The 13,529-nt window shown below is 32.8% G+C and overlaps 1 protein-coding gene across 5 annotated transcripts in view; it reads right to left on the bottom strand.

The window, feature by feature from the left end:
• Positions 1-13,529, bottom strand: part of pdm3 (POU-domain protein pdm3) — a 112,161-nt gene that overhangs the window by 74,506 nt on the left and 24,126 nt on the right. For all 5 annotated transcript variants that reach the window (XM_089702392.1, XM_089702397.1, XM_089702395.1 and 2 more), the window contains one exon: positions 12,683-12,780. In XM_089702392.1, the coding sequence (XP_089558518.1) occupies positions 12,683-12,757 (75 nt within the window). In that variant the 5' untranslated portion in view covers positions 12,758-12,780. The remainder of the gene's footprint in view (positions 1-12,682; positions 12,781-13,529) is intronic.

Genomic DNA, 13,529 nt, shown 5'->3' with positions numbered 1-13,529 from the left:
ACCACTTTGAAAAATCAAAGTTGTCAAATATTTAGTAGCAAATAACGAAATAAAAGTCCATCAGAAATAGGTAGGCATGTTAAATATTTTTACTCCTAATTACTTTCCTCAATAAAGCATATCACAAATTATACATCACGAACTGGTGTACCGACTTCATTAAATGTTATGTTGCAAAATCTTTGGATATATTTAATCTCATTTAGTGACAGGAAACCTCGAACCGATTATAGTCAAGGAGCGTGGGACGACAATGCTATTTAATTGTAAACTTTAAACTGATAGCAATAGAAGCGATATTTTGTTAAGGTTATTTTGATAAGTAAGCGAAAGCGATGTTTAAATGTTAGATACATTTTAAACAAGTATATAATCGCGTCGTTTATCGAGAACTATTTATCATAAAAGTAATGCGTTCGTTTAATCTAAGGATACATTAGCGGACTAATTTTTTAAATACTTAATGACTTGTAATATAAATGTATCGTAATGCGAATATATTTATTGTCAATTGGATTATCTTATCATGTTTATTTTATCTTTCCATAGCATACCTACATTGCATAACGTAATACACATATTGGAATACATGATTTTTTTATCAAAATTAAAACTTTATTTACAAACACATCCTCATTTTATTATTATTTAACATCATTTAAATATCTTTTAGGAGTAGCTACATTTCACAAAATATAATCGATAAATTGGTAGTTACACTATTTAAGAACACTAAAAGGTACTTTCACATTACAATTGCGGAAAATATCATAACTTCTAATTTAGTCGAGTTTCCGGGCAGTCTCCTGGCCTAGCTACGGTAACAATCTTACTTTAATTGCAGCCAACATAAATTATGGCGGACTTATTACAAACCGCTCCCGTTTCAATACACGCCGCTAGCTGCTATTCTGGACATTTAATGGAGCTCAATTGAGATAATCATTCATATTTCACCTTATAATAAGACGGACATATGCATTTTACTGTTATTTATATGACAGATATAAGGCTTTGTTTTTAAGACTGTTTCCTAAATATTTAGTAAATTTTAGGGAATAAAATATTTACGTTTTTTAACTAACACGTTTTTTATTATTTATTTTTTTAAGTAAAATCTAAACTTAGTACCTATATAAGCGTAATAGGTTGCTTTGATCAAATACAATTTCCTATTTGAAGGATCTAAAGACATTATTCCCTACCAAGAAACATATTATTTATTATAATCTGTACTTTCAACGCATAAAATATATTCTACGTCCAGAATAGTTCGCAAATTATTCAATAGCTGATTAACATAAAATTAACTATAATAAATCATAGCGGTACCAATTAAGCTAGCCCGATACAGCTTAGGAACGCGGAAAAATTATATTAAGTAGCCAATTATGTACATACTTGTATGAGGCCTTATCGTGTAATCGGCCATTTTGCAACTGGTTTATGCTTTAAGCTATATAATGCTTCATTAGTGTTTAAGTCTTAAGCGCAAAGCAAAAAGTCAAAGCTATTTAAATAATTTATAGATAACTCGCTAATGTCGTGGAAACTAGTCCATTTGTTTTTAATAAAACCAAATAATCAATTGATTTATTATTTTATGATGTATCATAAATTTGAAAAAGCATCAGCAGTTTGTAATTATTGTCATCGGATGTTAACAACTTAAAAGTAATAACAATAAGATTGACATCTTATTAATTAGAATACTGATTACTTTTGACATTACCATAGACATGATACTGAACTAAAAGTTTCCATAGTTTTTTACTCAAACAACGCAATATATCTTGAACCCAATCTATTTTGCGACGCTATAAAAATGATAGTGAGTCCATGTAACCCTATCCCTCTAATGATCTAATTACATTGATTAATGAGCCACATTTATATCTCGGGAAGTACCCTCGGACACTCAAGGTTATTTGACGCTAGTTCATTTTAATTTAACGTAAAGAGTTTGTTAGTTCATTTTTATTAGCGTAATCTTATCTTCTTATATATAAAAATGAATCGCAAAATGTGTTGGTAAGCGCATAACTCGAGAACGGCTGAACCGATTTCGATAATTCTTTTTTTATTATATTCCTTGAAGTACGAGGATGGTTCTTATGTAGAGAAAACGTAAATATGTACCACGGGCGAAGCCGGGGCGGACCGCTAGTCTTATATATAAAAATGAATCGCAAAATGTGTTGGTAAGCGCATAACTCGAGAACGGCTGAACCGATTTCGATAATTCTTTTTTTATTATATTCCTTGAAGTACGAGGATGGTTCTTATGTAGAGAAAACGTAAACATGTACCACGGGCGAAGCCGGGGCGGACCGCTAGTACATATATAAAAATGAATCACAAAATATGTTGGTAAATGCATAATTCGAGAACGGCTGACCCGATTTTGATAATTCTTTTTTTATTATATTCCTTGAAGTACGAGGATGGTTCTTATGTAGAGAAAACGTAAATATGTACCACGGGCGAAGCCGGGGCGGACCGCTAGTATAATAATACAAATGTAGAGCCCTTTGTTATTTTAGTCAGGTGTCTAATTTTCTGTTAGGAGGAAGTAGATATAAGTATCTAACAGACAATAAGCTTATGAGAAGCAGTATCTAAAGCTGTTATTTATATTAATAATTGTAAACAATAGGATTTTTTTAAAGGATTAAAATAAACTTTTTTCTATATGCAAAGTTCTGTATCGTTTCTCTATTGTCCTGTTAGATTTATTCCCGATCAACCCACTGACCTCGTAGTAATTTTTTTTGACGAGGATTATCCATTTCCTTCCTTCCCAGTTTTAAGAAGATTAGTGTCATAGTCCTTATGAGCAAGTATCGATATTATTTGGTACCATTATATGGTTATGTATTCAATGTGTGATTATTTAAGGAATAAAAATAGTACAAAGAAGTTATTTACTATCTAATAAAATAGAAATACTCTATCAAAATTGGCGACATATAAATACGTTATTTAAAGACTCTGTTTCTTTTTTTATCTGACTTTTTTACTTATACTGGTCACACTGGAGGGTGCAGTTCTATTATAAAGCATACAAATTCTTAATATGGATACGGTTATAATCTATAACAGCGGATGAAGTCGCGGGTAAAAGTTGATAAATAGATAAGTTAATTACATGGTACACTCACACAAGTCATTTATGTTGGACTACTAGATCTAACCGATATCTGTTTTTTACGTCTCTAATTATAAGTAAATGTGTATTTTAATTATATAGAAGGGTGCAGAAAGATACATTACGCCGTAAGGTATAAGAAATTAAGAACTTCGTAAGCTGTTTCATAATATTATATTTAAATGTTTGACTTTATTATCTTTTATTATTATTGGTACGTATAACGTTGGTCCATAAATATAAAGTAAGTTTATTCAAGGAATAAATATATTAATACAACTTTCTAAGAAGGGTGGTTAATATTTGTATTTTTTTAAGACACAAATGAATTGAAATCAAATCATGTGACACGTTATGGTTAGGGAGCCAGGTGCAAATTTGGTTAACTATTTCCTCTCAAGAGATAATTCGTCAGACGCATGAGAGTATAGTATTATAAAGCCTCGTGAACGTCAGCTGGCGCTCGGTTGGGGGGGTGAGCGGTTGTAGCCTCCCACGCACATAGGAAAAAAAATACATTCATTCATTCATTTCCTCTCAGCTAAAAATTTGTCAAATTGTAGCTAACCCAATATCTCAACGAAAAAAAATAGTCAGCTGGTTACAACATGGTGTATTATACGTCAGCTGGTGTCTCGAACATGAAAGTTAAATTTAAAGAAAAATTTATTTTCCGTTATTTCCTCTCAAACAAAAATTTACCTGATGATAGCTTATATGTAACTGTGGATAAATATATATGTCAGCTGGCTGTATCTTGGTGGAAAAACCGTCAGCTGATACGGGAGGCTACAACCGCTCTTCCCCCCAACCGAGCTCCAGCTGACGTTCACGAGGCTTCATAATACTATACTTTGATGCATTTTACTAATTACCGCTTGAGAGGAACTTGGTCATAAAATCTGCTGCTGGCTCCCGGACCATTAAGTATATTGACAATAAAATTTAAAAATAATAATTTTGGTATAACTTGGAAATAACAGTAAATTCAAGACCGTCTCTTCCTTATTTTAGAAAGTAAGTATAACATAATAAATTTTAATCATTCCAAATTACCGTTAATAAAATACAATTTATCGCAAGTTTCATGTTATCGTTGTCTCTCCTTGTGATTAGACGTCGCCGTTAAATAACCATCTTAGCAATATTTATTACCTTCTGTCGGCTAATCATTGAGGAATTTTGATACTTGACTTATTGCTTTTTGTTTGTAATTATTTTAGTGAAACGTCTTGGAGAAAGTGTAACATTGGCTAGCATTATAACTGACAATTATAGGATATATCCGTAATAAATGAGATATAATAGCTAATATTAAGTGCTCGGTGTCTTAAAAATAGATCATTTATGTGTGGGTAGATAAACAGAAGCGTGTCAAATGTTATAAAGATGTATTTCGTAGCTAAGAATAGGATGGCATTTATCGATTTTAATCCATTTTGGTCGCGTGTTTCTTTTTATGTTTCCAAACAGACGGTGACTAAGAACAAAATATATATAATGACTTTGCATATCTAATATAATAATTAATGATAGTTTAACATTTACTCAAATAAATGTAGAGCTAGTTATATAGCCATATACCTAGTTGACGAAACCTTTTGTTCCTTCCGAATCAAACAATGTCATGAATAAAAATTTCTATATTGGTAAGCATAATAAGACCGAATCAACGACGAGGGCCCTCGACGAGATCGCGAGCGTATTTCGGCAAAAATCTCCAAAATCCGACGTTTTTTATTTTACACAGAATTTAATTTCCGGCGTTCACGTGTCACGAGCCTCAAAAACTATTGCGCATCGCTCAGACGGTAATACAAAGCAATCTAAATTGGAAAATAGGCAACGCGCAGTGTGTGCTTACCAAAAACGACCATTCAGAACGCGACGCGATTAAAAAAAGAAGTCCGATGCCGATCGCGCGGGGTGGCCACTCCACAGCGTCCCCCCTTTACCTATTTTTTTTCTTTTTTCGGGAGGTGGCCGAAGCACGGGTGCATACAGCTAGTGCCCACCTTTGTTTCGCATAAACAAATTAATTTCGGCTGATGTTTTCGATAGCTAATATTACGATTGTGAGATCGTTAGGCGGGTTTAATGATCGAGTTCGGTAATTAACTGAACCATACATGTTCTAATTTCGTTTTATGCGGGATTTTTTAATACATAACACACATTTTTATATGCCTATATAATCATTGTGTATAACGAATAAATATTTAAAAAGAGAACCTATTTCAAATTATAAAAATGAATCGCAAAATGTGTTGGTAAGCGCATAACTCGAGAACGGCTGAACCGATTTCGATACTTACTTCTTTTTTTATTATATTCCTTGAAGTACGAGGATGGTTTTTATGTAGAGAAAACGTAAATATGTACCACGGGCGAAGCCGGGGCGGACCGCTAGTTTCAAATATATATCCATTCATCCATAAACTTCCATGATTATGAGACACTAAGGCAACTGAAGTATCAAATAGAAACAAGGGTGTTTACTTTTCTCATAGCGCTGTCTTAGTGACGGCTTGAGATATAACAGCATCTTTAATCGTAGTATGCTCACTCCACAGTTACAAAGGGGCGAGTGAACACGGCACTACATTTGATACAATCAGGTGATAATCAGGCACTTGGTGCGCGTACAGAGCCCGCCACCACTCATTAAGGGGGTGGGCGAGGACAATGCATGTTTGTACTGCTTTTTGTCCATTTTTTTCATTATTTCATTTCATTTCACCCACCGCCCACACGTCCGCGCTCGCGATTGTGCGCCTCCGCTTTTTTATAATTCGTTACCTTTTTTATCGGTCGCTCCATTTTCAGAGGATGGGCGGGCGAGCGCGCAGACGCGCGGGGACAAGCCGCGGACGAAACGCCGCTTTTGCGAGTAGAATATATCACTAACATATAGGTATTATTTAAACAAAAAAATCTTATATTATATACCTAGACGTGAAGAAAATATAGGTAAGGTAATTTTTTTGGATTAACATTTTTGACAAATTAAAAAGTGGCATAAACAAATTTATTCTTTTGCTTATTCAATACCCTGACGTTTCAAATGAAAACAAACAACAACGTGTATTAGACGTCTTTATCTCGAACTAATACAAAAATCCATTTCATAAAGCCAAATATCACGATTAAAAATGAAAACATCGATCTACAAAACGTTACTAAAATAAAATAGACGTATCAAACGCCAGTGCAATACAATCTAAGTTGCATTACGGCCGATAATAGACCCTTTGTTGGGTGCAGTGATAGGTGACTAGCCACTCGCATGAAGACATTCGATGTGATTAAGAAATTTTTACTCTTTTATCCCAGTATTGACACATTCGATTGCCTTTTATGTGAATTCATTTGAATTAGCTTGGATAAATAAGAGTACCTGCAATCAATAATTCGTTTTGTTTTTTGAGTGTTGTAATCAAAGAGAACAATAAAATTATGAGTTTTTAACTGTCAACATATTAAAGAAGATGGAAAATTTAATATTTACTTAAAAACTAAAAGCTTTTTTTCTTGTTTAAGTATCTTTTGTTCTCACTGTTTAGTTTTTTATAATGTCAAAGGTATTATTGCGGGATTTTATCCCTTATCTAAAAAACTACACCATCACGTCATTATCATTAATTCCTATTGATTTTAAAGATGTCTTGTTTTAAGAAAACTTCTTCCAAATCATTGAACAAACTACAAAATGCAATTGAGTATACGCTTTTCAATTCGCAGGGACTAATTGGCTGTAATACGAACAAAAATAATTTAAACAAAGGAACTTAGATGTTTTCATACATCGTTGTTCTGCGATATTTTCGTAATGAATTAACTCAAAAACTAGGATTGATTTCAAAAAGCTTTACACTTGCAGAAAGCTATAATATTCCTAATTAACATATTATCTACTAATTTAACTACGTTCTATTTTTTTATCGGAAGCCAACCGGAGTTAATCGACTAGTACAATATATAATTTAATTTTACAAAATCATCAATGCTTAACGTTAGTATAATAAATTAATATTCATTGTTATACTTTTTAAATTAGCATTATATTTTTTACTCGAATATATTTCTGGAAAGCCTATTAGCGAACCCATGGTATTTTAATATACAAAATGTAAATAACGAATTAGAATCAGCCATTAAGCGGGCTTTCCATTAATTTTAATGCGGCGGTCAACGATTGAGGACAAAAGGAACGGAGTGTCCTTAGGACTAAATATTTTTTGAGATGTGGTTAGGCTCGTTTGAAATATAAAATATCAGCATAATATAATATATATCGTATGTATTTATATACGAGATTAATATCTAATGTTACAATTTCATGAAATATTATTTAAAAAATTCTAACAATAAGAAATTACGTAGGTACCTTAACGATACGATATTATAATAAACGAATTTTGCTGTAACTTTAAGTAGAAAAAAGGAATTTTATTTCTCTATTATTCTATTCGAAATATATTTAAAATTTACAATCACAAAAACGTACTAGTATAAAGCACGAAACAATCCATCGATATAATTTATTATTCCTTAAAAAATAATGCAAAAACCGCTCCACACATTCCCTCGTCTAACTTTGAATAAGTGTATTGAAAAAAAAAACGCTATGAACTGGTCGTAATGTGCGTGATTGTGCATTTTGATTCGATGTTATGTCTCTACATCTCACTTTTATGTTTATTGAAATATTTTTTTTACGAACGTTATCGCTAAAGTATTGCGATCGAAACATAATTTACATTAGAATTGTACGATAATTTCATACTAATTAATTACTGTCAGTTTTCTGAAGGTGGTTTTTGAGACTATGATCAAAATTATGTGAGTATATTGAGAAAAATTGCTAGAGATCTTTTTTTTATTTCATTACATTTTGGATACTTGAGCAATATCATATGCAAACTGCATTTAGATATTGTGATTGAATGAAACACATTCACATACAAACATGAAGCCTAAAACAATCACATTTTTTGTTATTAAAAATAAAAATTCTTTTAAGTTCCTATTTTTGAATAGGAATCTAGTGAGGTTTTCGGTAAATTTGTTCTAAAAATATTTATTTTCTAGTTTTATCAAAACTATTATAGGACATCAGCGTAAAACTATAAAGCGCAGAACTAAATAAACTCTGCTAGGACATTCGTATCTATGTCTTTATTTCGTCTAGACGTTTAAAATAAAGATGTCTGCAAATAATATTGTTTGTGTAATTAAATAAATAATTGAATTTCACATTGACAAAAAAAAATTTAATGCGTTTTGGGTGATACTTAATTGATACATTTTTTTTTCAGTTTCTATAGTAGGTACAAGGTAAACCTACTTCGGTGTAGTGACTAATCTAGTTATTAACATTAATTTATGTTAAAACTTAAAAGTAATAATGTAATTCATTTTAACTAAGACGATGTCCATTAAATTCTTATTTCCAACGGATCAACTTTAAAACTGCTAATTCTAATAACCTTTGCACGTTCCTCGAAATAGCCGCAAACGTTTACGCGAAGGTAATTAAAACTAAATTCGGTATTAGACGTGGAGAATCACGTGCTAATTGCGCAGGGCTGGCACCGGCGACGCGAGCTTGACAAACGACTTTGATCAATCACGCCGTCCTCCGTGGGCAGCCCTGGCCGCGGCTGCGACGCGATTTATTTGTGCCAGCCCTACCTCGAGGCGTTTGTCACATACTGTCGATGTATATGATTTTTGACATGTTGTGCGAGCGTATTCATGTGAAACAAGTTAGAACATTGATGCCCAAAGTGGTCTGTATCAGCCCCAGAGGTGGGTTTTTGTGACCTACAAATATTGAAACTGTGAGGCTGAAAAAATGATCAACAATTGTGAAGATGGGTGCAATTTTCAATTGACTTACGTACAGGCAGGAGAAGATTTTTGCCTGACATCACAAGTTAAAAATATTCTGCAAACATACTCAACTACAGTAAGAAATGTTATTAAAACAGTATTTAATGAGTATAGTCAACAGGGGCGATTTTATTCAGATAAAAAATAACTGAATAAAATCGCATCGGAACTGTGAGACAAAGTTTGGGGACCGCTGAGTTAGACAAACACGGTTAACCACGAATACGTCAACAAAAAACATTAAAAAATTAGTTCCGTAGTCAAAGAAATTAAGTTAGAGAGAGAAGAGAAATTAAGATGTCATAAATGCCTTATTGTGTTATTATTATATTCCAAACATCTTCATTCATGATTTGGTAACTAGATTCTTGAAAACATTAAAAAAAAATTAAATTATTGGTCCGTTTCTAAAAAATAGAACATGCATCCGTTTAAAATCTATCAAATTCTCTTTGAGTGTCGAAACGTTTTTATGAGTTTTATCATTCAAGTTTTCTATTACAACATTTCTTTCAATTATCAGCTTCATTTTTAACTCATTCGAATTCAATCCAATCTCCTTATATTCGTGAGATTTTAAATTCGTATACTAGTAGAGCTATTGTATTTTAAAGGCAATGAAAATAAAGTATTCAGCTTGAGAGTAGGTCAGTTTTTAATAATTATGATTTTTTATTTTTTTGCACTTTACATAACAATGAGTGATTCATTCAGTATCTAGCACTTGTATTAATATAAGTTGTCTGTAAAATTAAGGTTGTTTTTCTCCTTGACATAAAAATAATAGAACGGGTATAAATTTTTTATGCAAGTGAACTTTGACCTCGGTTCTAGTTTACTTTATTTTTAATATTGATAGGTAGCCTTAATTAGTACCAACCCTTTCATAAAGTTAATTATTGAATAATTCATGTAAAAATATTTTGTGTGAACATTTTGAAATGAAATGAACGTGAAAAATATTTTATGTAGTGAAATAGAAATAATGTAATAAATTTAAAGATACTCTTACGGTTTCCGAGCGTTTGAAAGGAAATAAATTGATACAGACATCGAATAGGATCTCTGAAAAAAATACCGACCGGTTAATGAAAAAACTACGCAGTCAATATTTGATGAGAGCCAATTTAAATGTTCGTCCACTTGTAGACATCGCATAGTTCAGCCTGTATCGCATATGTGGGGGAGCAACGCCCGCCGAATTCCCGAAAAAAAGAAAAACGAAGAAAAATAAACATGGCCGCCTCCGTGTGCGCGGGAAAAAATGCAGATATAATGCCAGTAATAATAATAATAATAGGCGATCGGACCACTGGACCGCTCCGCCCGCCCCCACCCAATTTTCATTCAAATGTGCTTGCGTTTTTTTAAACTATTTTTTATTACGATATTTTTTCGGCATTCCATTAACTATGCGACTGTCGGATAGTCGTGTCGGTATTCCCGCGCTTTTTAGATTATCTATTTTGAATGTCACATGAATTTTAAATGTTTGTTACATTATAATGCATTTTTACACAAACTTTGATTACATAAAATGTTTTTATTCATTGAATGCGATATGTTATCTGAATAGTTAAATGAATTTATAATGGTTCATGAAATCAAATAGGTTTTTTAATTAGGTAATTAATTAGTTTAATCAAGATACTCTCATTAGTTGTAAAAACAAGATTAAGAAAAGGCGGTATAACAAACAAGATAATATATTTTAATGTTGAAAATATCGATAGCTATTAGCTATGCAAACGAGCCGCTTGGCTAATCACATATGGCCCACAAAAGAACTTCGGACTCTGGTGCAACTTTGCAAAGCGGGATCGTATCACTGAAGTATTGGGAATAATATTTGTACAATAATAATAATTTATACAAAGTTAAATAGAAAAACGCCAAATACAATTGCCGTATTTCAATAGAAATTTAAAGACGAATTTTTTTTTGATTTGGTAATACATACTAAGAAATTCTGAAAATATTATTGTTATATATTACTTTTTATTCAAATTTATAAACAGTTCCGTATGAATACATTTAAGAAATCATAGCAATCTCGCGTCAAACTTTGGTTAGAAAATCTTTCCGAGAAGTTTGCAAGATCTTGAGTTCCAAGAAACTATGTGCGTACTTGATGCAGTTCAAGTAAGTAATATGATTAATGTTAAATTATCATAACATATTATAAATAAACTTTATGATACTAATTGGAGTAGTAAGATCGAGTTGCAACTTGCAATTAATTTACCTTCATACTTTGTACATAATACTGCATTTTAGATTTTGTTAATGCTTTGCTTATGTACCTTTTATTTTTCCTCAATTAGTAAACAGGTGTTAACGAAGGCATCTAAACAAAAACAGAGAAGTCTTAGCGCAGGCACGACCGGAACCCGAAGGACAATGCGACATGACATTCAATTTAAACTCGGACGCCGGGCCACGCGTTCAATAATTAACATAATGTACTTTTTCTACTTTTTGCACATCTCGTTTGACACTCCATCACTCATGGAAATTCCATTTTCAATGCCGCTATAGGGGAGGGGTGGGGTGCAGCGGTCTTTGCATCCGCGCGATGGACATGGCGGTTTTTGGGTGGTGAGGGGTGGTCGAAAAAAAGATTGTTAAAAAGGCTGGCCCCCGCGACGGCGGTGTGTGAGTGCGTGCGGGTAAAAAAGCGCTTACTAATCGATACTATAGATTCTGAGGCAAGTAGGTTGCGCCGGTGCCACGCCGATTGGTCGACGACGATCGTTTCAGAATTTTTTCGAGGCCTCTAACGAAGCGGTCGATGTTTAGTCTTTGGACGCAATCGGACCTTTTGAACGGGCGCGGATGTGTCGTCTTTTTACCACAGCTCCGGGCCTAACTCGACGGTCAACACTTGAAAATTAAGCGCGCTTATTCGCACTTAACTTTGTCCTTCTTTCTGCCGCTCGAATTTCTACGGTCACGTGCTTTCAAAGACACAAAACGTCGACTTCAGTTTGAATGGCATATTTAATGCTTTTTTCAAGTCGCTTTACTGCAATTTTCGGTTAATTTTGTTTTTGTTAGAGTGAATGGCTAAATGGCAAACACTTTCACATTATTAACAATGTAACGATAACATGCGTTGTAAAGCTTTAACATTTTAGTTTGACTAGACCAAGAGTAGACCTAGAGTCTGCTACAAATTAAGTTGTTTTTTAAGTTCTTGCGCCTAAACTTTCAAAATATTTTCTAATAATAATTGACTGAAACTTAAAATAGAGTATCTATAGCTTCTTGAACTGGATAGATATTCTCAGGACATGAAGAAGCAAGCTAGGAATACATATAACACGACTTTAATACTGAAACTCAAAAAGAAAACTTTCTATGTTAACTTTTTTAACATAATATCCTGGCATGGCTTCAGCTAAAACTTTTAATAGGTAGGTATTGGATACACTTCTATTGCCTCTACTAATCATAACAACAATCAAGTACATTCGCCTTGACATCTTAAAAAACTAAAAAAATACTTTGTAACTCCATTTCAAACAAAACCCGAGCGTTAGTGATCTTAATAAAGCATTTTCTACATAAAAGAGTACGTCACAGAGGCAACAAAAGTGTTCCACTAAGTAGATGGTTGAGGAGTGGGTTAAGTGTTACCTCATTCTTAAGGTTGATGGGCTCTTGCTGAGGCCGGGACGGGGAGTGCCGTCCCACCTCTGCACTCTCCAACATATCAGCCTCGCATCCCGATTCGTCTGGAAATAAGCGCGTGGTTAGAATGTGAATAAATAAATATAACTACTAATTCTATATAAATAGTACCTGCTGCTTCTTTTTTGTTATCTATACTTATACTTATTATTAATATATTTTAATTTTAGTATTATAATTTATAATATGGCTGGAGTTTGTTTGTTTGTTTAAACGCGCTAATCTCAGGAATTACTGGTCCGATTTGAAAAATTCTTTCGGTGTTAGATAGCCCATTTATCGAGGAAGGCTATCATCTCGCTAAGACTACGGAGCACAGCTAGTTCATAATATGATCAAGGTATAGTAGAGCACGTATACTCTACATAACACATGTTTAAGTAAGCTTTAAAGAATTGTATCTGTATTCTTTGTTGGATATTCTTAAATAAATAAATCACCAGATAAGGGTACTACCTATTCTTAAATAAATCTGAAAATAAATGATAATATGTTTAAAAAATAAATATTATTAGTATTTTCTGAGACAAAGGTAAAATTTAGTTGAAAAGATAGAGCAATGTTTTAACTAATCAATATGTAATTATTGTAAGCAGGTAATAATTTAAAAATGTATATATTTTTATATAATGTAAATTTAATAATTGTTTAGAAAAAATAATGAGACGGTAATATTTAATATTATATTTGATTGTATTGCAGCGAGTAGAGACCACAGAGGGGTAACGTTGGATAACGTATCAAGGTGTTTTTTCTAAACAACTTCGACAGTTGCGTTGTATCAATGTGGCAG

Source organism: Colias philodice, chromosome 13 (genome assembly GCF_061535455.1).
Source record: "Colias philodice isolate Cphi_HAF_F1 chromosome 13, ilColPhil1 Martin Lab GWU primary, whole genome shotgun sequence".
NCBI classification, from domain to species: Eukaryota; Metazoa; Arthropoda; class Insecta; order Lepidoptera; family Pieridae; genus Colias; species Colias philodice.
This window is presented reverse-complemented; position numbering and strand designations above follow the sequence as displayed.